The sequence below is a fragment of the Parasteatoda tepidariorum genome, chromosome 2 (assembly GCF_043381705.1).
Source record: "Parasteatoda tepidariorum isolate YZ-2023 chromosome 2, CAS_Ptep_4.0, whole genome shotgun sequence".
NCBI lineage: Eukaryota > Metazoa > Arthropoda > Arachnida > Araneae > Theridiidae > Parasteatoda > Parasteatoda tepidariorum.
The window spans coordinates 22979760-23004478 of NC_092205.1; the positions used below are offsets into that span (position 1 = coordinate 22979760).

Consider the following 24719-nt stretch of genomic DNA (forward strand, 5'->3'; position numbering starts at 1 on the left):
ATTGATCCAAAGAACTTCATTCGAAATAGTGATCTGAATCACTTCATACGAAACAGTTATACGAACCACTTGATTTGAATTGCTTGATTCGAATCACTGATCCAAATGACATGCTCCGAGTCCCTGATCTTCATCACTTGATTTGAATCGGTGATCCGAATCACATGATTTGAACCATTGATTTGAATCACTTGATTCGAGCCACTGATCTGAATCACTTGATTTGAATCGAATCGCATTATTCGAATCACTAGTCTGAATTACGTTATTCCAATAATGACCAAAATAGCGTGATTCGAATCACTGATCCAAATCACATGCTTCAAATCATTGGTGCGAATTGCATGATTGAATCACTTGATTTTCATTCATTTTATTTCCGGAATATTTTTTCATGTGCTCTTTTTTTAGTAATTCGTTAAATCATCAACCATCAACGCTCGGTTGTTGAACAGATTACTGAAACAGCTCAAATTTTTTTTCTGAACTGTACACAAATTTTCCTCCCAGAGTTTTTATTAAAAATATTTTTCATTATTTTGTTTTAATTGATGTCAAAATGAGTGGGGAATATTATATTTAGCATTTTCTTAATTTATGGTTATGCTTGAAACATCGGTGTACTTTTCTGTATTAAAGGTAAAATCTTCCAGGCGCGGCTCACTTTCAAACGATAGTTTTTCAAGTTTGCAGTTATTTAGATTTATGAGAAACGATTTCATCTCAATGACAAACAGGATTTATTAATGAAATTTTTTTAATTTAGAAAATCGATTATTGATAAATTTTTTAATATGAATGAAAAAAGATTTTTTTAATTTCATATAAATATAATATTGATAATCTCACGGATATTTTTTAACAACTATTAAACTGCTTTTAATAATTGAAAAATACCAAAACATATTTTTGCTTGTAATTAGAACTCCAGAATAAAGTATATATACAAAAGGAATATCGGTGTCCCATCTGCGTCAAAGGGTTAATCATTGGATCCAATACAATTCCGAAGTCTTAAGTTTTTTTAAAAATTAAAATAAATTACGCATATATATACTTTATTATATTTATAAAAAAATTTTAAACTTGTGTGTACTATAGAAAAGATAACACCCTAAATAATTCTCCTTCTGGTGATCAGATTTTCGCGTTAGTACCACTCTTAAAGGTTCATTGGAGATTGCCTAAAATAGGCTAACTTATTAGTGTCAACTATTAATCCTTTGATGCAGAAAGTATTGAATTTATCATTTTAACAATGTATAGTTATGAAATATAGCATGAGGCTCCGGTGTCTTTTTATGCGTTAAAGGTAAAATTTCATAAAAATTTCTCACTTCCAAACAATTTTTTTTTTAAATTTTGCACTTATTTGCAGTAATTGTGATAAGCAGTATTTCATTTCTTTAACTTACAAAATCAAATATTGATTCATTTTTGAATAAGAAGGACAAATAATTTTTTAAATCTACTTTCTCTATTGAATTTTATACAGTACAAATATAAATTCAATGATCTAACAGGTTTTTTTCGGTGTCTGCGTCAAAGTGTAAATTAAGTAATAAAAACAGACACAAAAACGTACTTTCTCTAAATAAACATGCCTTTTCTTTCGGCGAATATGTATTTTTGATTATGATAATGTGGGAAGTAGCCACTATCTCTAAAACAGGATCCCCAATAGCTCAGGCAGGTGACCAGTTGCAAGTTTGGTCCTCTCAAAGTTAAATTGCAATTTTTTTAGTATTTTGTCATATATAGGGTGCTTTTTAAACAAATCGTAATATTCTTCACCTAATAACAAAACTCGTTTATTCTTTGCCAATTAAATGGAAAATATAATTCTTATTAATTATTAGAAAAAGGAAAAACTATTATATATTTGTCATTTTTTAAAAAAAATTAAAAATAGTGGTTGACTGCTCGTGTGTTATACTTTTTAAAAATATTACGAATTTCTAAGCAATTAAATAATAAATTCTAAGTTAAAAATAATGAACAACACTTTATTATTAATAAAATGAACAGCACGTTACATTTATTTATTTACAAAACGTAGAAAATGCACGAAGCTAATAGTACACGAATTACAATGAGAGTGTTTCATAATGTCCTCCCTTCAATGCTAGTTTTTGAAATCTCTTGACAAAAATGAAGTCAATAAAGTATGGAAATTGGTGTTTACCAATTTAAGAGAAAAAAAAGTAATCGAAATCTAACCAATCACTACTGAACTGAAACAAGTCAATTAACAGAATAAAGAGAAAGGGAGTGAAGCATGTAGATGTTAAGGGGAATAATTACGAAACAACCCTGCAAGCAAATGTTAATTTTGTACTTCTTAAACACAACTTGATTTTAGATGAACGTCGTAAAAACCATGAAAATCTTTGATAATACACGAACTCTTATTATTTTCCCAAAATATTTTGAGAACCATGCATAAGATAATAATCAATATTGCTTCACAAAAACTAGTCAGCAATTAATAGTATGATAAAAGTTTTATGTAGATGGAACATTGAAGTAACATCATCACTGGGAATTTTAAGGCTTGAGTAGACAATCTTTTCTTATTTCTGTAGCCAGAAAAACATCTTTGGGCTGAAGAATACCAAAAGAGTTGTGGGCAAACTTCATGGGTACCTGAAAATACAAATAATTGCTTCACAAAAATATATTGGAAAAAAAAAAAGTATCGACGCAACTATATTTTTAAGGTTTAATTAGCTACTCAAAGTTTAGTTAGTCAAAGTTTAGTTTCAAAATTGATATAAATAAATTAAATCATAGTTTAAAATAGTTATCTCGATAATTGTAAAACAGAGATGATGTGGTTTAACCAGAGGTTACGTCACACTAAACAGATACTATTAAAAGTAACAATATTGACTAAGTTATCAATATTTTATGTTTTATAACCGGCGTGGAGCAGCTGACTTTGGTATGAGTTTATGACTATCAATGGTCATCTCCATAGCCTTGTAATTTTGAACCGGCCCAGAATTTAAACTAGCCTTCATGGAGGACTTTTGATTAAACTAACCCGCATTTGTGTCATCAGAAATTTTAAGGCTTTTGTAAAGCTTGTAAACTAAATAGATAATTTAAAAAAAAGTCAAAATTGCCGATTTTCAACCGGTGAGAACTTAGGGTTGTTTTTCGAAGATATCGTCGTCATATGAAATGATGCTTTTTTTTGCGAATAACAATACCATTTACATAACTGCTGTGAGTTTGCAACAGTTAATCATGATTGTTAAGAAGAGTTTAGCTTACTTAAAGCCAGTGCCAGCCAATGCTTAATTCTGAAAAATGTGCAAAAAGTCAATTTGGAAAAAACTCGCAGTTTTGTGGAAATGAAAAGTGTTTGTGATCCAATATTTTAATATTTAAAAACTTGCTGCATTATCTGGGCTCATATAAATTTGCAAAAACTGAGAATAAGGCAAAGATTTTGATAATTTTCATCTAGGTGGAAAAACATCGCCAAATTCGCAATTTTTAAAAAACTGTTCGTTCGTTCAAAAGCCCAGATAATCCTTCACGGCAAATCATACATACAGTTCAAAATCGTAGTTTTGTTTCAAGGTGTAAGGCACTTAAACTGTGCCATGAACCGAAACACCATGTAAGTTCATTATTTGTGATCACGTAAGAAGAATGAGTGAATAAAAGAGTACTCACTGGTGTCTTATCACATGACTTAGTCTTGAAGCAGCTGATAATATATACAAGACAGACTTTGGCTTCAAGGAGAGCGAATCTCATGCCGACACAATTTCTCGGACCATGTCCGAAGGGTAGATACACGTAGGAATCTCTTTTAGCTATCTCTTTAGCTGAAAATCTGAAATATTAAGTAAACAAATCATTATAGTTTGCATTGTCTATTAAAATAATGTGTTACAAAGCGTCAGAGAATGCCTTCCTTTTCTTTCAAACTACAGTTTTCAACAATTCCTTTAAACTACATTTGTAAAAACTAAACATATGGGGGGGGGCAGATTTCAGATAAATCAAGCAGGAACTACGAATATTAAAATGTTGAATTGCTTTTTAAAATTTCAAATTGCAATTATAAAACTGCAGTGAGGAAAAAAAATCAGCCTTTGAAGATTCATATAGTTTTTTTTTGGTTTATATAAAAATAATTTTTTCTATACTTAAAGAATTAAATCAGTAATGTAGATTATTTTTTTAAGAAATTAATCTACATTAGTGATTTAAATTGAGCAGATAAGAGGAAAGATAATTTGTTATCAGTGTTTTCACCCGTGGTAAAGCGTTCTCTGAGGATGTTATACCACGCGAGAAACTTTCATTGCAAATTCCCTGTCACATCACTAAGAAATTTTAAACTTAAAGTATGAAGAAAAGTGAGTTCAAGGAAACCTAGAGTTAACCATGGAAGTTTTAAATATTGAAAAGAAAGTTTCAAAATGGAAACAAATTTATGAGGCAATAACTTAAGAATGCGAAATGGGGAAGTTTTTTCTCCCACAATATTGTTTGCATTTTGTTATTTTGAAATTTCTTTCTCAACAATGGAATAGCTGCAAGTGACGAAGTGTGGGTATCACGATCCACAGGCGTTGTTTTTTTTAAAAACTTTAGCATTTCAGTGGAATTGTGTGCATCCGTGGATTGGGAGACCTGCAAGTGACGTAGTGGGGGTATAGTATGTCTGCGGTAAGAACTCCCCTTACCACAAAGTCTGAGGCCATCTACTGCTATGGAAACAAAAATAGTGCATTTCAGGGAGGGTAGCTTCTCTTCACTCTAGGGCTAACACAATAGAGCGAAGAAAAAGATTCAATTTCTCTAACCGACCCGAGACAAAACCTGCCTTAAACAATGTCCCCATACCCCCACTTAAAATAGTTATACCTCATTACCATAGTTACTGCCACGGGTTCAGACGAATGGTTAGTGGAGTTCTTACTTTAGCCAAACTATAAGTCGATCCTGATTGTTTGTTGAAACGTGGCATTTGTTAACGTTTGCAACTTTCTTTTCCTTATATTTTGATTCAGCCAAGCCCTGTCAAGTATCAATTCTCATACGTGACACATTCTATATTCTTACACAAAGATTTCAATTCGTTCACTATACATTTCTTACTTAACAAAGACAGGCAAAGTCATGTAGAACATGAATAAACTAATTATGCATCGAAGTTGCCAGGTACACAGAACAAAAATATATCATGATTTCAATAAAATTCATAAACAAGTTAAGAAGTTAAGTAGAAGACGAGGAAGAATTATATTTCAACACATTTGCTGTGCGATAAGGCGCTGTATTTAATCAACTTCAAGTTAATTAAGGTTCTGACTTATGTGGAGTAACTTAACTCAACTTTAACACACCATTTTGGGTATGAACGATCAACTGAAGCTGACGTAATAGGTCACATGTGTGGGTATCTGTGATCTTCTTCTTCTTGAAGTGCATGTATCCGATCGAAACTTCATGGTTTACTTTAGGTTTTTCGGAACTCACTTTTTCTACACTTATAAATTAAAATTAAAACTGAGGTGAAACAGAATTTGCAATGAAGATTTTTTCGGTCCTCTTAAGAACCACAGGAGAAACCCTTCGAGGCACATTTCTTTTTTTTTACCTCTAAAGTAATTTTAAAGTAAAAGTTTAGAAAAAAAACGGGTACGGACAAACCAAGCGAAAACTATTTGGTTTCAATTGCTGAAAATTTCTTTACAAACTATCAAAATGTAAATTAATTACGGCAAAAATGCTTAGATTTACGTAGTGGAGATGTTATTCCTCAATAATTTGTTTGCATTTCCATAATTTGCAAAAAAATTTTGAGAAATTTCATAGTTAATTCTAGATTTACCTGATTCCACGTTTCTCGACTTCAAATGTTACGTTACCAAAAAAGGTGATACATAATTTGTCATACAAAGTTTCGCCGCGGTATAGCGTTCTCTTGAAGGCAAAAGTAAGGAAGTTACAGCAATGAGCTGAAAGAATTAATCCAGGACCCACACTGAAGATTTCAAATTATTAGCCAGTAAGTTAGCCAAAAATCTTAAGCATTCGCCAATTTTCGAAAGCCTTCGCCAAATGCAAATCTTAAAAAAAATTTATGATTAATTTGTTCCCCATAGAAAACTGTTAAACTATAGTTTGTTTCAGGCTTATATTACTTGGACCCAATTCTAATTGGTTAAGCGGCGCATCTACCGAAAATTACTTGAATCGAATAAAAAAGTACTGATTTGTTTAGAAATATTCATTTTGATGATCGACTTAAATATATTTTTATCTTCCCAGTGAAAAAAATCATTCGCCAATACTTTCGCTAAGTTTACGATTTTATTCGCTTAATTTACGATTTTATTGCATTTGGTGAAGTGGCGAATGCTTAGAGCGGGCCCTGTTAATCTGATACCCCTGATTGATTTTCAAACGAAGACAAAAAGATTTCGTCATTATTTAATGCCGTCGCTTTAAAAAGAACTACATTTAAAAAAAAAAAAGTTTATGTTTTTAAATAATGCTAAATGGTGTCGCTTCATATTGAGAAACCAACTAAAATCAAAGCTAGTTTTCATTAAAACTAAAATACATTTTAACAAATCTCTAATTAAACCCGTGTTGCTCTATGGCAGCGACTGCTGACATTTAAATAAAACCGATGAAAATTACATACTTGATAATTCTATAATATTTGAAAGAAAAATACTCAGGGCCATCTTCGGAACTGTTAAAGAAAACACTGTGTTTGGCCAATTCAGAACAATTATGAATTGTACAGAAAATTTAAGCAGCCAAACATAATTCCAGTTAATAAATCCTATAAAATAGGATGGCTGGGTCACATTTATAGAAGGGATGATGGTGACCAGAGGCTGACCTTTTGGAAACTTTATTGGCAACCGAAAAAGTTAAAAGACCAAACACTAGACACTTGATTCTGTGGGAAAAGATCTTAAAACCTTGGAAATCAATAAGTGTCTGATTAAGCCAGAAGAAGACGACTAATTGAGAAAACTGTGGCCTGTACAAGACTGTCATGATGATGGACGAAAAATTACAATTTTCAAGTATTTTTATAAAATGTTTTTAAATTATTATTTCTAATGAACAGTTTTATGTATTTTAATCATTTTTTGAATTATTTTTCTTAAATTAAATAATTATTTTTAATTTCTATTTTGATATATTTTAGTTATCTCGAATTATTGTTTTTAAAAATAATAATTATTATATTTTAATAACTATGTTAAAAATTTTAATCATTTTGAATAGTTCTCTTAACTTATTAATGAAATAAATTTACTAAATAAAACAACATTGACTGAAAAATTTATTAAATAAAATAACAAAAGGAGGAAATGATATTAAAAACGATATAAAGAAATTAACAGAAAATATCTTTACAAAATCCGCGTTCGGCTGACCACCTGACCGGAACATATGCTCCTGCACCCCAGAGCCCAAGGTCAAGAAAACTGAGATGGGCACAGTCGGCCTTGGCCCTCTTAATGGGCTGTCGCGCCACTGAGTTAGTTATCTTTACAAAATAATCTAAAAAATTTAGAAACTACAAGTAAAAAAAAGAAAAGTATTAAAATGGTTACCTATCTGGATCGAATTTCTCAGGATTTGGATAATATTTTGGATCTCGGTGGATAACAAATATAGGAATGCCAACAAGCATGTCTTTTTCCAAAATAATACCGGTGTCGCCTAGTTTATATTCTGATGCAACCTTTCTTTCAGTTCTAAGGGAAGAAAAAAAGGATATTTATTTTCGTCTATGAGCTACGATACATGCTATCACTAATCAATAACGTCATCCAATTCACGTTGATTAGAGACTCGGTCTCCGGTCCGGGGCTCGATCCTCGATTCCGTTAAGACTCACCGAGTAAATACAATAGATGTCCTCGTAAAATATGTTTAATCGAAAGTAATATAGTCTGTAGTTAAGCAGTGCCATGTGTAAATTCAAGGATGAGCTCTCGTTTCAAACAATAACAAAATTTTGTTTTGGTACATTAGGCTTACATCCGCCTTCATTGAAATCTGAAATCAATCTGAGTTACATTTTCATTATAAGACGCCATCTAGTGTACAATAATTTTATCAGATTCTACACCAAGGGCACAGGAATGTGGAGAAAATTTCCTTTCCATTCAGATCTATGTTTAAATTGAGAAAATGACCTCGTGAATAACTGGTGCCGCCATCTGTACGTGGGATCTGAGCTAAGGTTTCCTTTCACCTTTACGGTGCTCTCTTGCAAAACGAAAGTGTAACCTTTCTGATTTAAATCGCAAAAGGGCAATGGATGGTAAGCTAGGCTTGGAAACAACTGGTTGGCTGCATAAGGGAAAGTAGGGCAAATCATACCACTTCTAATTTCTAAACTATTATTGAGTAGAGAACGCTCTAACGAATAAATTATCTGTCTTTTATGACGTGGAGATCCATGCAGAAGAATCAAGTTCCGTTTTAACAAACAGCACATTTTAACTTACAATGAGTAAGCTTATAATGCTGTCACTATCCTTGTAACAATTCAAAAATTTAATATCACAATACCTGTAATGCTATTAAAAAATCATTTTGGATTATTCGTAGTATGTTTATTCACTTAATTATAAATGCTCAATACTTTTGAGGTTGGTACGAATTAGACAACTTGTAAGCTGTTTCTTTAGTCATACCATTTTTAGATCTTATGAAAACAATTTCTACTTACTGACAAACAAATAATAATATTAATTTTAGAAGCTGAATAACTGCATTTAATTAATAATATACTTCAATTGTAATTGTCAGCGATTTGTAATTGGTGAAAATTTAAATGTGAAAAGTGTACGATTTAGGCTACTTTCCTATGTTTGTAACATTTTTGTTTTCTGAAAAAATGACTAATATTCAAAGGGTACCACAATTAAAACAAAAATGGAATTAAAATAACCAATTTAATGTCTCGTGTGGATTGATAGGAAATTATACTTTCCTATACTGTTCCATTATTATGTTAAAGTTTTTTTATAAATATGCATAAAACATTATTTTATGTATCCGAGTTTAGCAAAAAGACTTTTCAAGTAAAACTATACATCTTTACAAAATGTTGAAATACTAAATACTTTTGCATGTGAAGAACAAACTTTGGAATTACAAACAACAAATTTGTAGGATGAAATTAAGTGCACATAAATTTTTCACGTTTAGGCTGACGGTAATGGGACTTCTTTTACCTATAACCTGGCTTTGGAAAATTTGTCATGGTTTGACATAAATTAAAAATATTCCTACATAAATATTCCTATATAAATATTATATAATTCCTACATGAATATTATGCAATTCCGATATAAATATTATATAATTCCTATATTAAATATTTATATGGTGTTTTGCCAATGGTAAAATTTTGCCACATACTTTTGCTATGAATGCATGGAAATTTTTTTATATATTCTAATTTATTTAGCAAATTTTGCACCATACATATGGTAAGTTAGCGTCATAGGTATAAGGGAAAAGTATATGATAAAATTTTTACCATAGGTAAAACCACATTGGGATATCCTATGATATTTTTAAATATATCAAATTTTGTTATAAAATTATGGTTTGCTGTAGTCTTTAAATAAATTTTTCCATAGGCTATAGCAACATTTCTTCACAGCCGTATGGAAGTTTATCATATAAATTTATGCATAGACAATAATAAATAAGAGTGATTGAATTAGAGAGAGCTTTCGGGGCTCATAATTTTCCTCATAAATTTTTCACGTTTAATCCTACAGTAATGGGACTTCTTTTACCTATCATCTGCCTGGGAATAAATGAATGGAAGAAAAGATAATATGTCAATTAATATTGTCTTTTTTCTTTTAACCATTAAATTTTGCAAGTGTTATCTGAGCTATCTTAGCACTAAATAATTTAACAAGAATATAAAAATATCAAATTAAAATACGGAGCAAATTTTTAAAAAAAATTTAAGTAAAAACTACACAAAACTAAAAATCTAATTCATCTGCTGTACTAATCGTCTACTAAGAGAGCTATAAGCATAGCATAGGACGAGAAGAACGAATTTACTTACCTCACTGCTGGCGGATAGAGTCTTAAAGTTTCTGAAATGATGTTATCTAAATATTTCATGTTGTGTAAAGCTTCGTATGTCAATTCACCCTGTATTTAAATAAAATATGCAGGTTCACAGCATAATTATCAACATTTAAGTCGAAATAGTAGGTTTAAAAACAATGTTTTTAATGCTATTAGATTTTAAAATAATTTTAAACCTGTACGAGAGAATGATTTAGTAGACTACCATATTTAATATATTAAAAAAATGCATTTTTCATTAAAAAAAAAAGTTAATATATTGCGTCTGAAAAAAGGAAATGAATTAGTTCTGCCTTTTTTTTGTCTAAAACACTTTTCGACTTTTTTAAACGTAAAAAATTTAACTTAACTTGATTTTATACCAAAAAAACTTTCATTAATTACCGTATATCCCGATGTATAAGTCTACTTCACAAATCCCCAAAAAGTCGGAGGACATTCGTTGATCATGAAATATCGATATATAAGGAACAATGATATATATATGAATAACTCTGTATCAATTTATCCCTTTCGAAAACTATTTTAATATGTATCCTATCATATTTTCTTTACATGTAAAGGTCTTTTTTTAGAAAAAATATTTGAAATTCAGTTCAGAAAAAAAATTAAGGATAACGAAAGTTAAGTTTTTCAAGAATATTCAAAAAATATTAAACAATGAAGACTTAGAAAACATGCTATAAAGCTACATATTTAAAGATTCCTGAACATTGTATTATAGTATGTTGGATTCAATAATATTAGCAGTAACGTCATACGGAACCAATCTCTACAATGGATTTTAGCTCATTAACGTGAGCTGAGTCCCACAAAAAATCATCTTCACCTCATCCGAAGAATTCAAAATTTCCTAGTTTTTAAAAAAAATTTATTTAGTTATTTGAATGAACATTTTACTGCTCGTTTCGTATCATTTGGCATAAGATGTCTATATTTTATTTTATAACCAGCGTTGAGTAGCCAATCCAATTTTAACTTAGCAACTATCAATGTTCAATTTCAAATCCAACCCAGTAAACAAAGGAGCTCCTGGATCAATCATTGGGACAAACAAGCCGTCCTGGAGGAATTTTCGAGGGAACTAACCCGTATGGCGATCGAAATGGGCTGCAGGTGGCGTAGAGCAGAACTCTCTACCTATGGCAACACTTCGCATGCTTTCCCCATTAGCGTGTGGAGAGTCATAGAGGAAGGAAGCACGTTAGTTTCTCTTTTGTTTTTCATATAGATTAAAATCTTTTATGTTGGAATACTATATGGAACTGAAAACTACTTTAAACATTGCTCTAAAGAAAAGTATTACGGAAATTTAAAAAAATATTTTTATTAAATATAAAGGGAAAACATCGTAGTACATTCCTACACAACTAAAAAGAGGAGGAGAGGGAAGGGAGAAGGGCCAATGGCATAATACCGGTTTCTCCCCAGATGGCGTATTCGAGTGTTGCGATCCCCAATTGCGTTACATAGAGGAGAAAACTACAAAAACCTACCAAGGTTAGTCTAATGACAAGGGGATTCTATCCAGTAATCCATCTAACATTGAGTCGTAAACTTAGAATCGGATATTTAACGCCGGTTATAAATAAAATGAAATAATAATCTACTACGATGTATAATAATGACTACGTTGAGGTTGCAGACAAATTTGGATGTTTAAAACCGTAAAAGCAGATTCATTCTATTAATTCTGCAACCGGGATTATGCTTAGATTATATATAAAAATTAACCCTCTGGCGGTCGCTAAAAAAGTTAATCTACATTCTTCTTTGCAGAGCGAAATCTATTTTTCAATGTTATTACATACAGGGACCGATCAAGACAAATTCAGGCCCAAGGCCCACAAAATTTTAAAGGCCCCTTACAAAATATTTTGAAATTAAATTACTGAAGAGTAGTCCTAACAATGAAAAAGAATCTATTGAATGCATGATTCAAGAGAAATATTCTAAAAAATTTTGAAAGCAGACAATTGAAGATTATTTTTTAAAGAAAAAGTTTACGTATCTATAAATTAAAGCAAAATCTAAAACAACAAAACAATGTTATGCCAAAATAAAAAAAGTTTAAAAGCCTCAAATCAGTTATTTTTGCTAAAGGCCACTGATTAGCTGAATTATTATTTTTTTTATTTATACTTAAACCAACACAAAGCTAGCCCACCTTTCCTTAGACTTTTTATTAATTTTTGAAGCCCCTCAGAAATTGTGGGTCCTAGGCCCATGCCTATTGGGCCTAGGCGATAATCAGGCCCTGATTACATAAAAAAATAGCGGATAAGAGAAAAAACGTTTATCCATTATTAGAATACTATTGCCAGTGGTGTTGAAATACTTCCTTACATTTGTCTCTTTTAAGCATTGTGTAATTTCTTGGTAAGCTTTCTCTTGAATGTCCCCATCGAGAGCCAGGCAGTACAGGACGTAAGTTAATAATGTTGCTGTGGTTTCGTAACCAGCCAAAAAGAAAATGACACACTGGGCCACCAACTCATCCATCGAGAGGTCTGAAATAAGAATAAAAGTGAATAAATTGAAAGATCATCTATAGTGAAATAGCATATGGTTGGAGATCTTTCATGAATTGAAGATTTTTTTTCTATCCCAAAATTTGAAGTACAATGAAGGAAAAATAATTGAAGATCTTGAATGAATTGAAGATCATCTATTATAAAAATTAAAATGCAATAAAAGTAAAACCTCATTGAAGATCATCAATTACAAAATTGTAAATACAATTAATTAAACGAAAATAACTGATGATATTGGTTAAACTGAAGATCATCTTTCGTGAGAATTTAAATACAGTTAAAGTTAAATAATATAAAATTTTGATGAAGTGATATCATTTTTGAAAATATTTTCGAAAAAAACTAATAAAAGAAAAGCAATTAAGGACCCTAAATAAAGCCATTATGGGGCTCAGCTGTGCAAATTTACTTTTAAAGTCGTTTTTTTTTATTTATATATTGTTTGATTTTTTGCTTGATTATTTATTGACATGATTTCTTCTTGATGCTCTTATAATATAAATATACACATATATTATTTAGGAAAATGGCGGATATGGTATAATTCGATTATTCTCTTTTAAAAGCTTATTAACTCGTTATCATAGAGCAACTTAAATTTCCAGATTATTAAAAAAAAAGGGGGGAACACCATTTTTCGAAACTTATTTATAATTGCCGCACTCCCGATTCAAACAAAGCATGATAAAAATGACTCTTACTTTTATGTTCCGATGTATTAAAAATGGTTTGGTTGACGAAATCTTGTCCATACTTGGCAGCAATGTCATCATCATCCACATCATCTTTTTTCTCACTCTTAGCCGTCTCCTTAGCCGTGTCCATCAACAGTTGAAGAAAATCATTTCTGGTCTACATATATGTAAATAACATAAAATTATATTTCAAAACAACGATAACATGTAAAGGACAAAAAATTTTATTGTACTGAAATGATGTTTGATATAGTGTGTGATTCCTCGAACTGCTATGACCCCAGCGCACATCGATCTTGCATGAATGCGATAAGGATATCGATGAGAATTTAGAGAATATTGACGAAGTGCACTCTTGACGAAGTGCACTCTTGACGAAGTGCGATCTCCAAGTCTTGGTCTTGCAGTTGTCCGAATACATCCCACGCAATCTGGATCAGCTTCTCCACAAGACAGGCTGTATGAGTTCTGACATTATCCTTCACTAAAAGAAAGTAATCACCGATGACTGCAGCGTAAGATACGACATGCGGTATCATCTGAATACCACTGAGCCGTCAAATTGCATTTCTGAATGAAATGCAGGTCAGCTCGTCCAACTGTGATATTTCCAGATCATACAATTAAACCACCTTATAGGTAATGTTATCCTTCCTGAACGAATATTTTTAATTTTATAACCATCTTTGACCAGCCAATTCAATTTTTGGGTTTACTACTACTAATGTTCAACTACGTAGCCTTGTAGTTTTGAACCCAGTTCAGAAGACAAGGGAGCTCCTGGATCAGGTATTGGGAGAAATTTGCCTTTTTGATAGACCTAACCCGCATTTGAGTTACAAGGAGAGGAAGATCACGAGCACCTCCCACGGTTACCCTGACGGCAAGGGAACTCTAACTCATGACGTCTACTACTAAGGATATTTCACATCAGCACTGTGGTAGGTGCAAACCAAATGCGTAATTCGTATCGATCAGCCATCGCTGAGATTCGAACCCGGTTCACCTCATTATCCTCGGGCAGCACCGTTTCTGAGTGTCAAAGAAATGCAAACCATTTGCCAGGGTGCATACAGAACATTCTCATGAAGCCTATTTCGATTTGGTTGGCTTGAAACCAGGGCTCGAAAAAACTCAGAAATTTTACCCGTCCCCTAGGACGGCTTGTCCAACAATGTACCCGTCCTCCTTTGAAACTAACCCGTAGCTTCTAAATAAATAAAAATATAATTTTCTCTTATTTATTACAAACATTTACATAATTGCAAAAATGAATTAGTAGTTACTAGGATTACATTATTCAGAAATAAAAGAATTAACGGGATTTCCAGATTAGAAGGTCATTTTAGAAATGAGGCGCTAGACTCTTGTAAGAAAAGAAAAATTGAAAATGTATCACGAACATTAGCGGGAAAATGGCCGTCCCCGCAGAAGTCGGATCCGAGAAATTTGTTGCCTGCGGGGAATTTTTGACCGTCGAGGACGGGAGGACGGGTGGTTTTTCGAGCCCTGCTTGAAACCCTTCCTGCTGTTGCCAAAAGAAACTGTCCTTAAATTAGTTTGGTATTGGCTGTTCTGTGTCGACGAGTTATTAACTGGACATATCGGTCCGAGTATTTGCTGTGGTAGGACGTGGACAACCTAGTTCTGAATGATGTTAAACATGCCCTTTTCTTCAGATTCGATATCAGATTTGCAATCACACCACTTCTTGCAATTTCAACTGCGTCCGTCACATTTCTTTGTGTTTGTCAGGATTTTAGGCTCCAGATAGTACGTCTAACCATAAATTCGGGTAGATCAAGTTGTTGTGTCATTTGCAAGTAAATTTTCCTCAAAACAAAAATCGACAGGTTTAATTTTACCACACAGGTAACAAAAGACGGCAGCTTCTTCAAAATCAAAATTTCTACACTTAAATCCTTTTTCTGTTTTTTTTTGTCCTTTTTCTGGTTAAATCCTTTTTCTGAATACATTTAAATTTTCTTCTGTTCTTTTCTGCCATACTTAAAATTATGGATATTTTGTTTTGATTTAGTTATGGGGAAAAAAATATTTGCGTAATTTTGTTAGATCCACGTGCTCCCTTAATTTTTTGAGCAGTGTATTGGAGGGTAGCCTAAAGCGGGTAGGCATTCGTATTCCGCCGCATGGCGCGCAAGCGCCGATATCTAAAGTATGCCGTGATTACCTGAAGACTCATGAGTTTCAATCAGTCCCAGCGGAGCAGAAGTAAAGCGACATGGCGTAACCAAGCACAAAATAAAAAAATTAATAAGTTTATTAAAAAAACTCTAGATATGTAACTTGTGGCTAATCGAAAGTCGGCTTATTTTTCTCACTGTCAATATTATTATATTATTCTAACACTATTCACCTATAAACTTCGATGTTAAATTTTTTTTAAAATTTTATTTAAGGTTATAATTTTTTTAGTAAAAAATATGCTTTTGGGCAAAGCGGGTAGATACCCGTTTTGCCATTTTGTCTGATACATTTTTATACTAACTTTTCTGTATTCTTGTATAGATGGTAAATAAATACAAGAGAAAAACAGAACAGGCGTCCTGGTGTAAAACGGCCATGAAGAATGCAATGAAAAAATTTGAGACCACTTCGGTTTCTGCGGCTAAGAAGTATGGTATCCCACTTTCTACTCTACAAAAACATCTGAAAAAGGGCTGTTTCAGAAACAATCTTGGACGATATCGAAGAGTATTCAATGATGAGCAAGAAGCTGAGTTATTGGAATTTGTATTTCAAGTCGATGATCTTTTCTACGGCTTAAATAAAAATGCATTTTTGAAACTAGTCTATAAGTATGCAGAACGCAATAATATCGTTCATCATTTCAAGAACGGTAGTGCTGGAAATGATTGGTATTTGGGTTTTAAAAAACGACATCCTAATTTAGTTGTTAGGCAATCAGAACCAACATTAATTGCAAGAGCACGCGGTTTCAATCGGCCTCAAGTTTACAGATTTTATGATTTGTTGGAAAGAGAAATTGATGAGAATGACATTGATCCAGCAAGAATATATAATATGGATGAAACTGGCATTCATGCATCTAGTAATAAACCTCCGAAAATTTTGTCAAAATCAGGGAAAAAACAGGTGGGTGTAATTTCAAGAGCGAAAAGAGGAAAATTGACGACTGTTATCTGCTGCTGCAACGCGGCTGGATTTTATACCTCCATTTCTTATTTATGGTAGAAAAAGAATGGCTGGTAGATTGTGAGATGGAGCACCCCCTGGTTCCCTTGCTACTTGCACTGACAACGGATAGATTAATCGACCGAAATTCTTAGATTGGCTTCATCACTCCGTCGAGAATACCCGTTCAACTCCTGAGAAAAAAGTAATCTTAATATTTGATAACCATGAATCTCACAAATATATTGAGGCCCTTGAATATGCTAGAAAAAATAATGTAATTTTTGTATCGCTGCCTCCTCATACAACTCATCGCATGCAACCTCTAGACCATTGCGTTTATGGACCGTTCAAAACTTACTTTGAACAAGAAGTTTCTCCTTTTCAAAGAAAGCCATGTAGGTAGAATAATTACTCAGTACGACGTAGCTTCACTTGTTGGAAAAGCATATTCAAAAGCAGCTAGTGCACAAAATGCTGTTCAAGGATTTAAATCCTCAGGAATATGGCCCACGAACCGACACATATTTAGTGATGCTGACTTTTTGCCAGCTAGTCCGACAGACAGGGCTGAAGTTATTGAAAACACCAACGATAGCCCACCGCAGATCCAATCTACTGATGCTGGTCGTCTTTCTAATAATTCTGATTGCTCTACTTCTACATCTGTATTTGAAAACATGGATCACAATTACTCTCAAGCTTCAAGGATTTCGCTACGATCCACAAACGGAGAAACTTCGTATGATCCAGCTGAAGATGATCCTTCATGTTCTACGACAACTAGTGACGATTCATTTAAACCAGTAGAAGAGCCATTGACACCTCATGTGAAGCCTTCGGATATTAGACCGCTACCAAAACCTACTCCGAACAAAACTAGTCGTAAACGAAAAACTCAAAGAGCTGAAGTCTTAACAAGTTCATCATTTAAAAATATGCAAATAGAAAAGGAAGAAAAGAAGAAACGTCTTAGTAACAACGCTGCTGTTAAAAAAATTTTTAAAAATCTTCCTTCGAAAAGTAAACCAGGTAAAACTAAAAAACAAAGAGCTTCAAAGAAAAAATTTCAAAAGAGTATTTTTGTCTTGTTTGTGGGAGGCCTTATGAGGACCCACAGCTAGAAGATTGGATTGAATGTGGAAATTGTAAAGACTGGGCTCATGAAGCTTGCACAACTTATTCAGGAAGAAGGTCTTATTTTTGCGAACTATGTCAAGAATAACAAATCATAATTTGAGACATAAAATAAGTCTAAAATTTTTATTTAAATTTTATTTTTAATGTTTATTATACGCGTGATTAAGGTCTCATTATTAATGTTTAAGAAAATTAATACGCGCTTGTATTTGTTAAATCCATGGTGCTTACCCGCTTTGCCCGAACGGCTTACCCGCTTTAGGCCCCCTTGTAGGGCAAAGCGGTTTTTTTCAGTGTTTTTTTATTCTTGATAATAAATAATCATAAAATTTAAAACAACGCAATAATCATTTTTTATTTTTAAGTTCAAGATCTCTCTTAAGAAATAAAATCAAAAACGCTGCGATAAAAGCCCAAAAACTACAACTTCTGAGAGTTTATTGTTAACCTACCCGCTTTAGGCCACCCTCCCCTATTTATGAAAAGCAGTGTATTATAACTCGAAAGTGAGTCATGATAAAATACATAAATAAGCGAAAATTAAACAATAAAATTAGCCTACTTGTTTTGTCCTTTTCCTTTCCGCTATAATCTGAGCAGTCACTTCGCTAAAAAAGTTTGTGACGGCTGGGTTGGAAACTGACATCTTAAAGAAGTTCATTAGTTTGGGTGCGAGCACTAAAATAAATAAAAACACTTTATCAAACAATATCTCAACATTTTATCATACAACATTTCAACATTCATATCAACACGTTACAGGGTAAGTCAAAACAAATCCCCGATTTCATAGAACCATTTATCATTCACGTTTTCTGTGGAAACAAAATGCGCCGAAAAAACAACGCCACTTCAATAAGTCGCTAATCTACAGCACTCTTACATTGGCCACCACGATAACCAATTCTCAACCGATGCGATTTTCATCCAATGAGGGTTCGTAAAAGATAGCGTGTATGTGTCTCCAGGTCCAACTGATTTGATAGTCCGTATCACAGCTGCTATCCAGAATAATCGATAGCAGCTAGATGCCATATAAGGGTCATGAGTTCGTACCTGGAAGCTCACAAAATAACCGCAGTAAGGTGCACGTTAAATTTGTCGCAGATGAAAACTCTATCGTTGGCTGTGGTGTGAATGTTTAGAGAAGGGGGTACCAGTTCAGGCGTTGTCCGCGTCCTCTGACCAGGGTCTTAATGATATGGTATTCTCGCCTGTTAAAAGATTGTGCCCTAAGAATGGGGCTAGGTGCTTGGCAATGGTTGTGTGGCGCGTATGCCGTATAAGAAAAGAAACGCGTATCGAGCATTTGACAGGAATACATTCAAAACTTAGCAATGCATGTTTGCAAAAGTATGCATTTTATGCGTAAAGCATTTATGAAACTGATACATTCATTTTAGACTTACTCTGTCCTAAACAGTGCGCAAAATAAAAAAACAACCCACCCTCAATAACTTTTGTTCTAATGATCGAATCTTCACGTTCTAGGACTCAATTTTAATGATTCGAAGACTCAATCTCAAATAATCAATTAATCAAATCAGACCATATTTTAAGTTGTGAAATGAGACACAAAAACGTACTTTTTCTGAATAAACATGCGTTTTTTCTCGCGACAGATTCAGATTTCCGAAACATAGGGGAAAGCCGTTTTCTGATAAATATGAGCCCAATAGTTTAGCCAAGAAAGCGGTCCAAAGTTTGGATCCCTTAATATTAATTTTACTAATAATGTGTATTTTGCCATATCTCGATAACTTTTTAAGCGAATTGAAAAGTTATTGTACACAATTATAAAATTCATTTAACCAAAGATAATTCCATGCAAAAAATAACTTTAAATAAATATTTATCATATTTAATAATAGACGAAAAAATTTGTAGTATAAAGTATACAGTTTTTTACATTATTTCAATACGGTATTTTAAGTAACAAAATTTTACGTGACAAATTGCAAACTTTTCGTGAAATCGGTCGAATAATTCCTGAGAAATTTAATTTCGAAGAAGCGGTACTTTAAATATTCAATTTCTCAAATGTATGCAAATTCCATTTGGCTGACTTTGTTCATATTTTGCATTTTGCAATGCAACATTAAATTGTTTAAAATGATGTGAAAAATTGTATACCTTACAATTCTAAATTTTTTCAACTAATATTAAATAAAATATAAAAAATAACAAACATTTACTAAAATTTCTTTTTTGCGTGGAATTATCCTTGGATAATAGAATTTTATAATTGTGTGCAAATATTTTTCATTTCCCTTAAAAAGTTATCGAGATTTGGCAAAAAACGCAAAAAGTAAAATTAACATTAAGGGGACCAACTATGGACAGCACTCCTGGCCAAACTATTCTAACTTCTAACTATATTTACCATATTGTGGCTGCCCCCTTTGTTTCGGGGGTCAGGAATCCGAATCCGGCAAGAAGAAAAAAAATATGTTTATCAGAGAAAGTAAGTTTTTATGTCTGATTTCGTAACTTAAAATATCTTCTGCACTAATTGATAACCATATTTGAGGTTACCCCCTTGAGCCTTTAACATTAAGTCTGAAGATCCGATCATTAGATCAAAAGTTATTGAGGGTGGTCTGTTTTTTATTTTGCGCACTGTACATTTCGTTAAAAATTATTGTAAATGAATACTTACGAAAAAGTAGCAATCTCCAATTGATCTTAGTACTAAAAGCTTCTCTAGCATATCGAACAAATGAATTTTCTGGATCGTTGTGAGAATCTATTTTGGTCGAAAAGGCAGAACTAGCAATCACGTCCATAGTGAACGCTCCAAAAAACCTATCAAATATCACGTCAACGTATAAAAATGAACTGATTTAAAACTTAAACTGAATTAAATGAAAGATAACTAATTAAAAAAATTTTTTCAAAGGAATGATATAAAATAGATATAAAAATAAAATATAAAGAGAGAAATCGATTATCAAGAACAATTGTTCTCAAATTGTTGTTCCGTGAAACATCAGGGTTCCGTGGAAGGGTCACAGGAGTTTTTGAAATTTGAAATTTTCGAAATTTTTTTAACCTTTTTTATTGACCGTGTATTTAAACTTATATCTAATTAATAATCCATTATTCATTTAATATTTCCGTTATTTTTATGTAAATTAGCAAAATACCAAATTAGCAAATTACCAAATTAGCCAAATTAGTAAATTAGCAAAATACCAAAAGTAGTCGCTAATTTATGCGTATATATATATATATATATATACAAGTTCAAAATGAAGATAAAACAAAGGAAAATTACAGACAAATGAAAAAAAAAAGGGGGGGAAATAATAATGCAAAAAAATAACAAGCAACTGGAGAAAAAAAAAGGATAATAATTTTTTAAAAAATCCGGAAAATAAAAGATATAATCTTTTCATCAGCCCACACGATTATATCCGCAAAAAAGAGTGCTTTCTGATATTGTATCAATAAAGCCAAAGCAAAATATATTAATACAATAGTATGAGGAGCACTCAAAAATTGCAAGAAATAAAATAGAACACAATAAGTAAAAATAACACATAAAAACAGAAAATAAAATAAAAGAAAAAAACGGAATACAACAAAATCTGAAAAGCGAGAAACATGAATTGCCTATTTTGCACATAATTTGAGCCACGGATTTACCCGAAATGGATTAGCACATGGAAAAATTATATAAATTAACAAAGAAAAAATTTCTAGTAGATAATTTTAACATGGATTTGCCCGAAATGGATTTGCACATGAAAAAATTGTATGAATTGATAAAGAAATTTTTAGTAAATAATTTTACCCACGGATTTGCCCGAAATGGATTTGCACATGGAAAAATTATATAGATTAACAAAGGAATTTTTTCAGTAAAGGAATTTTTTAGTAAATAATTTTGACCACGGATTTGCCCGAAATAGATTTGCACATGGAAAAATTATACAAATAAACATTGAAATTTTTTAGCCAACAATTTTGGCAACGGATTTACCCGAAATGAATTTGCACCTGGGAAAATTATATAAATTAACTAAGAAAATGTTTAGTAAATATATCCACAAAAATATACGATTAACTCAATGATTTTAGACAGAATTTCATTACTTTAGTTGGGAATCCATTGTTTTTTTTAATCAAATTTTAAAAGAGTTTATCGATTTGTTTTTTGGAAAAATAAATATTGCTACATATTCTTTTAATTCTATTCATTTCATTAAAAGTGGTATTTAAATAGATGTTCCTAGAAACATTAGAATTCCAAGTAATTAGTTTATTTATATTAAAATTAAAATCATTTCTTTTATCGTATAAATCACCAAAGCAGATATTTTCATCTTTTATAGTAAATATATCCACAAAAGTATACGATTAATTCAATGATTTTAGATAGAATTTTATTACTTTAGTTGGGAATCCATTGTTTTTTATCAAATTTTGAAAGAGTTTATCAATTTGTTTTTTGGAAAAATATGAAATATGAAATATAATGCATTTATGGAAAATTTTATTACTATTTCGCATAGAATAAAAATAACTAAATTCAACTGTGAAGAGTTAGGTTTAGGATCTCTCAATTAGTTTCTTCCTTTCATCAGCAGCTTCCTTGATCAATATTTTCCAACAGTTTTAATGATCATTCAAATTAATATCTCTCAAGTTGTTTCTTCGTTTCATCAGCAGTTTTAATGATCAATATTGTACATTATTTTGGAAATGTTGTATCTTTTATAAATAGGTTCATAGGCAATTTTGACGTGAATAAAACTAAGCAAAAAATTTATTGTGAAAATAGGCAATTTTGACGTTGTTTTTCTGAGTATGATCTGAGGTCCTTTTTTTTTAATTTTTAAAATTTGACATTTGAAATATAAATTTTAAATCCAAAATTTTTTCACATAATTAAATTTAAAAATCATTTCAAAAACCTCCTATGTTAAAATGTCCACTGAAATAAGGAAAAGATAAGTTATTTTTTAAGGTATCCAACTGGTAAGGTATCATTCAAAATCTATATTTAAATTTTAGTTGATTAGCTTACCTAAACCCCAGTGCCGTTCCTGGCAGGTATGCAGCGAATGCCCCGCACGCAGGCGCCCAATTTAAGGGGCGCCAAGTCCAACTATTCGAAAAAAATCAAATTATAGCAAATTATTAAAAATCAAATTATAGCAAAGTTGTAAACTTTGCCGATTTCTGTTGCGTCTGGCGAAAGGAGTTTTTCAAAGTTAAAACTTGTAAAACCTTATTTGAGAACTTCGATGTGCCAGGAAAGGCTTTCAGATTTAGCTGTTATTTCAATCGAAAATAAAATATGTGAAGTCATCGATCACAATGAAATGAGCCATGAGCTTGCATCTGCAAAAGCAAGACGTGTTATGTTCTAAAACTACCTTGTTATTTGATAGTTAGGTACTTAGGTATTAGACAGATCTTGCACATTTTCAAGTTAACGGATTTGTTTGCGTTGAGCGCCGTTTGAGAGTTTTAACTCAATTCACTCAGTTGAGTGAATTGAGTTATATTAGATTTTTTGTTAATTTCCGAATGGACGTGTTTTATTTATGACCTATATTGTACGTTAATAGTCTATTTTATTTGATGTCGAAAATAAATTTTTTGTCATATTTTTTCGTTGTTTTATTTTATTACGCCCATTTTCATAATCAAACACTTACACTAAAGTGACTTTAGTCTATAAGGAAACTATTCAGTTTAAACCTCAAACTAAAAATGATTATGAAAATTGGCCTTATCATCAAAATTTAAGCATAGTATATAGGGGCGCACAAAATTATTCTTGCACGCAGGCCTCCGCCACCCCAGGAACGGCACTGCTAAACCCTTTAAAATTTTATTCCCGATTTTTAGAAATGAAGCTTCAGTTGTGTTTTCGTATGTTGACAAACAAAACCGAAGCAAAACTAACGAAAACGAAACTAAAATGTTTTTTGTTTTGTGCTGAGTGTTGGAACCCTTATTAATTTGAATAAATTATATTTCTAACACAAATAAAAATTTTAATTTTCGAATTATTTTCTTGCATTTTAAATGCATTTTCTGAAGAACGTAGGTTTTGTGAACATTTCTTTACACAAACACACAATACAAAAATGTTCATTATAGAATTCTTTGAAATTTTGAATGTAAATTTTGCATTAGAAATTTTTTGAACTAAAGGCTAAGCTCAAAGTTTGAATTTGTTATTTTTAGCAAGCTTTAAGTAATAATATTTAGAATTTTTCGTCGAAATTTAGGTAAATTTTTAAAAAAAAAATCAATGAAATAGAACTAAATACATTGTTTAGAAATTTAATATTAAACAATGTAGTTAGTTCTATTCCATTGTCTTTTTAAAAAAAATAATAAGATTTTTAGTTCTCACAGGTAATCACATTGTTGATCTAGAAAAAATATGCTTGGAAATTTATGCATTACGATTTTGTTGTAGATCTGTTAGCGTGACATAAAAATGGTAGTTTTTAAGCTCAAATTTGCCCTTATTTTGAAAAATATTTAATAAATGTTCTAACTTAATGCTAAATTTATAATTTTAGAGCCCCTGCTTTCCAAACATAAAATTTAATTTTTAATTTAGCGATTTTGAAAAAAATAATGTCACAACTAGTCGGATACCTTAATAATTTGAAAGTTTCTCAGAAAAATTCCATTAAAAATTCCATCCAAAGAACGTTTATCTTATAATTTATGTAAAAGCTGATAATTTATGCACAAAAAAGCTAATAGTAAAACATATACCATAACATGAGGAATAATAAATTTGGTATGAGGTAAAACATCAAATTTGCATTGAGATCCTGTGGACACAATGCCTCAAAAATAGTTCAAAACTCTCCGAATATCCGTTCTTCGTACGCGGTACAAAAAAAAAAAAAAAATTAAAAAAAATAAAAAAATAAAAGACGTTAGGAATTGATAATTAGCAGCATAACGGAACTATGCACAAAACTGGAGGCCATATACTTACACATTGGAACGAATTAAAATAAGTACAATTTCTTTTTAATAAATAGAGAGATTTCGAAGTTTTGCATATCATCCTGCTATGAAGTTT

General features: G+C 31.6%; 2 protein-coding genes across 3 annotated transcripts in view; one reads left to right on the forward strand and one right to left on the reverse strand.

Annotated features, from left to right (window-relative positions):
• Positions 1-24719, forward strand: part of LOC139424769 (speckle-type POZ protein B-like) — a 65957-nt gene that overhangs the window by 15296 nt on the left and 25942 nt on the right. The gene's annotated exons all lie outside the window — the stretch shown is intronic.
• LOC139424954 (lithocholate 6-beta-hydroxylase-like) overlaps positions 1986-24719 on the reverse strand; it is a 46338-nt gene continuing 23604 nt past the window's right edge. For both annotated transcript variants that reach the window (XM_071177298.1, XM_071177297.1), the window contains 8 exons: positions 20313-20458; positions 18216-18331; positions 13364-13514; positions 12475-12638; positions 10103-10191; positions 7611-7754; positions 3688-3850; positions 1986-2646 (listed from right to left, as the gene is read on the reverse strand). In XM_071177298.1, the coding sequence (XP_071033399.1) occupies positions 2548-2646; positions 3688-3850; positions 7611-7754; positions 10103-10191; positions 12475-12638; positions 13364-13514; positions 18216-18331; positions 20313-20458 (1072 nt within the window). In that variant the 3' untranslated portion in view covers positions 1986-2547. The remainder of the gene's footprint in view (positions 2647-3687; positions 3851-7610; positions 7755-10102; positions 10192-12474; positions 12639-13363; positions 13515-18215; positions 18332-20312; positions 20459-24719) is intronic.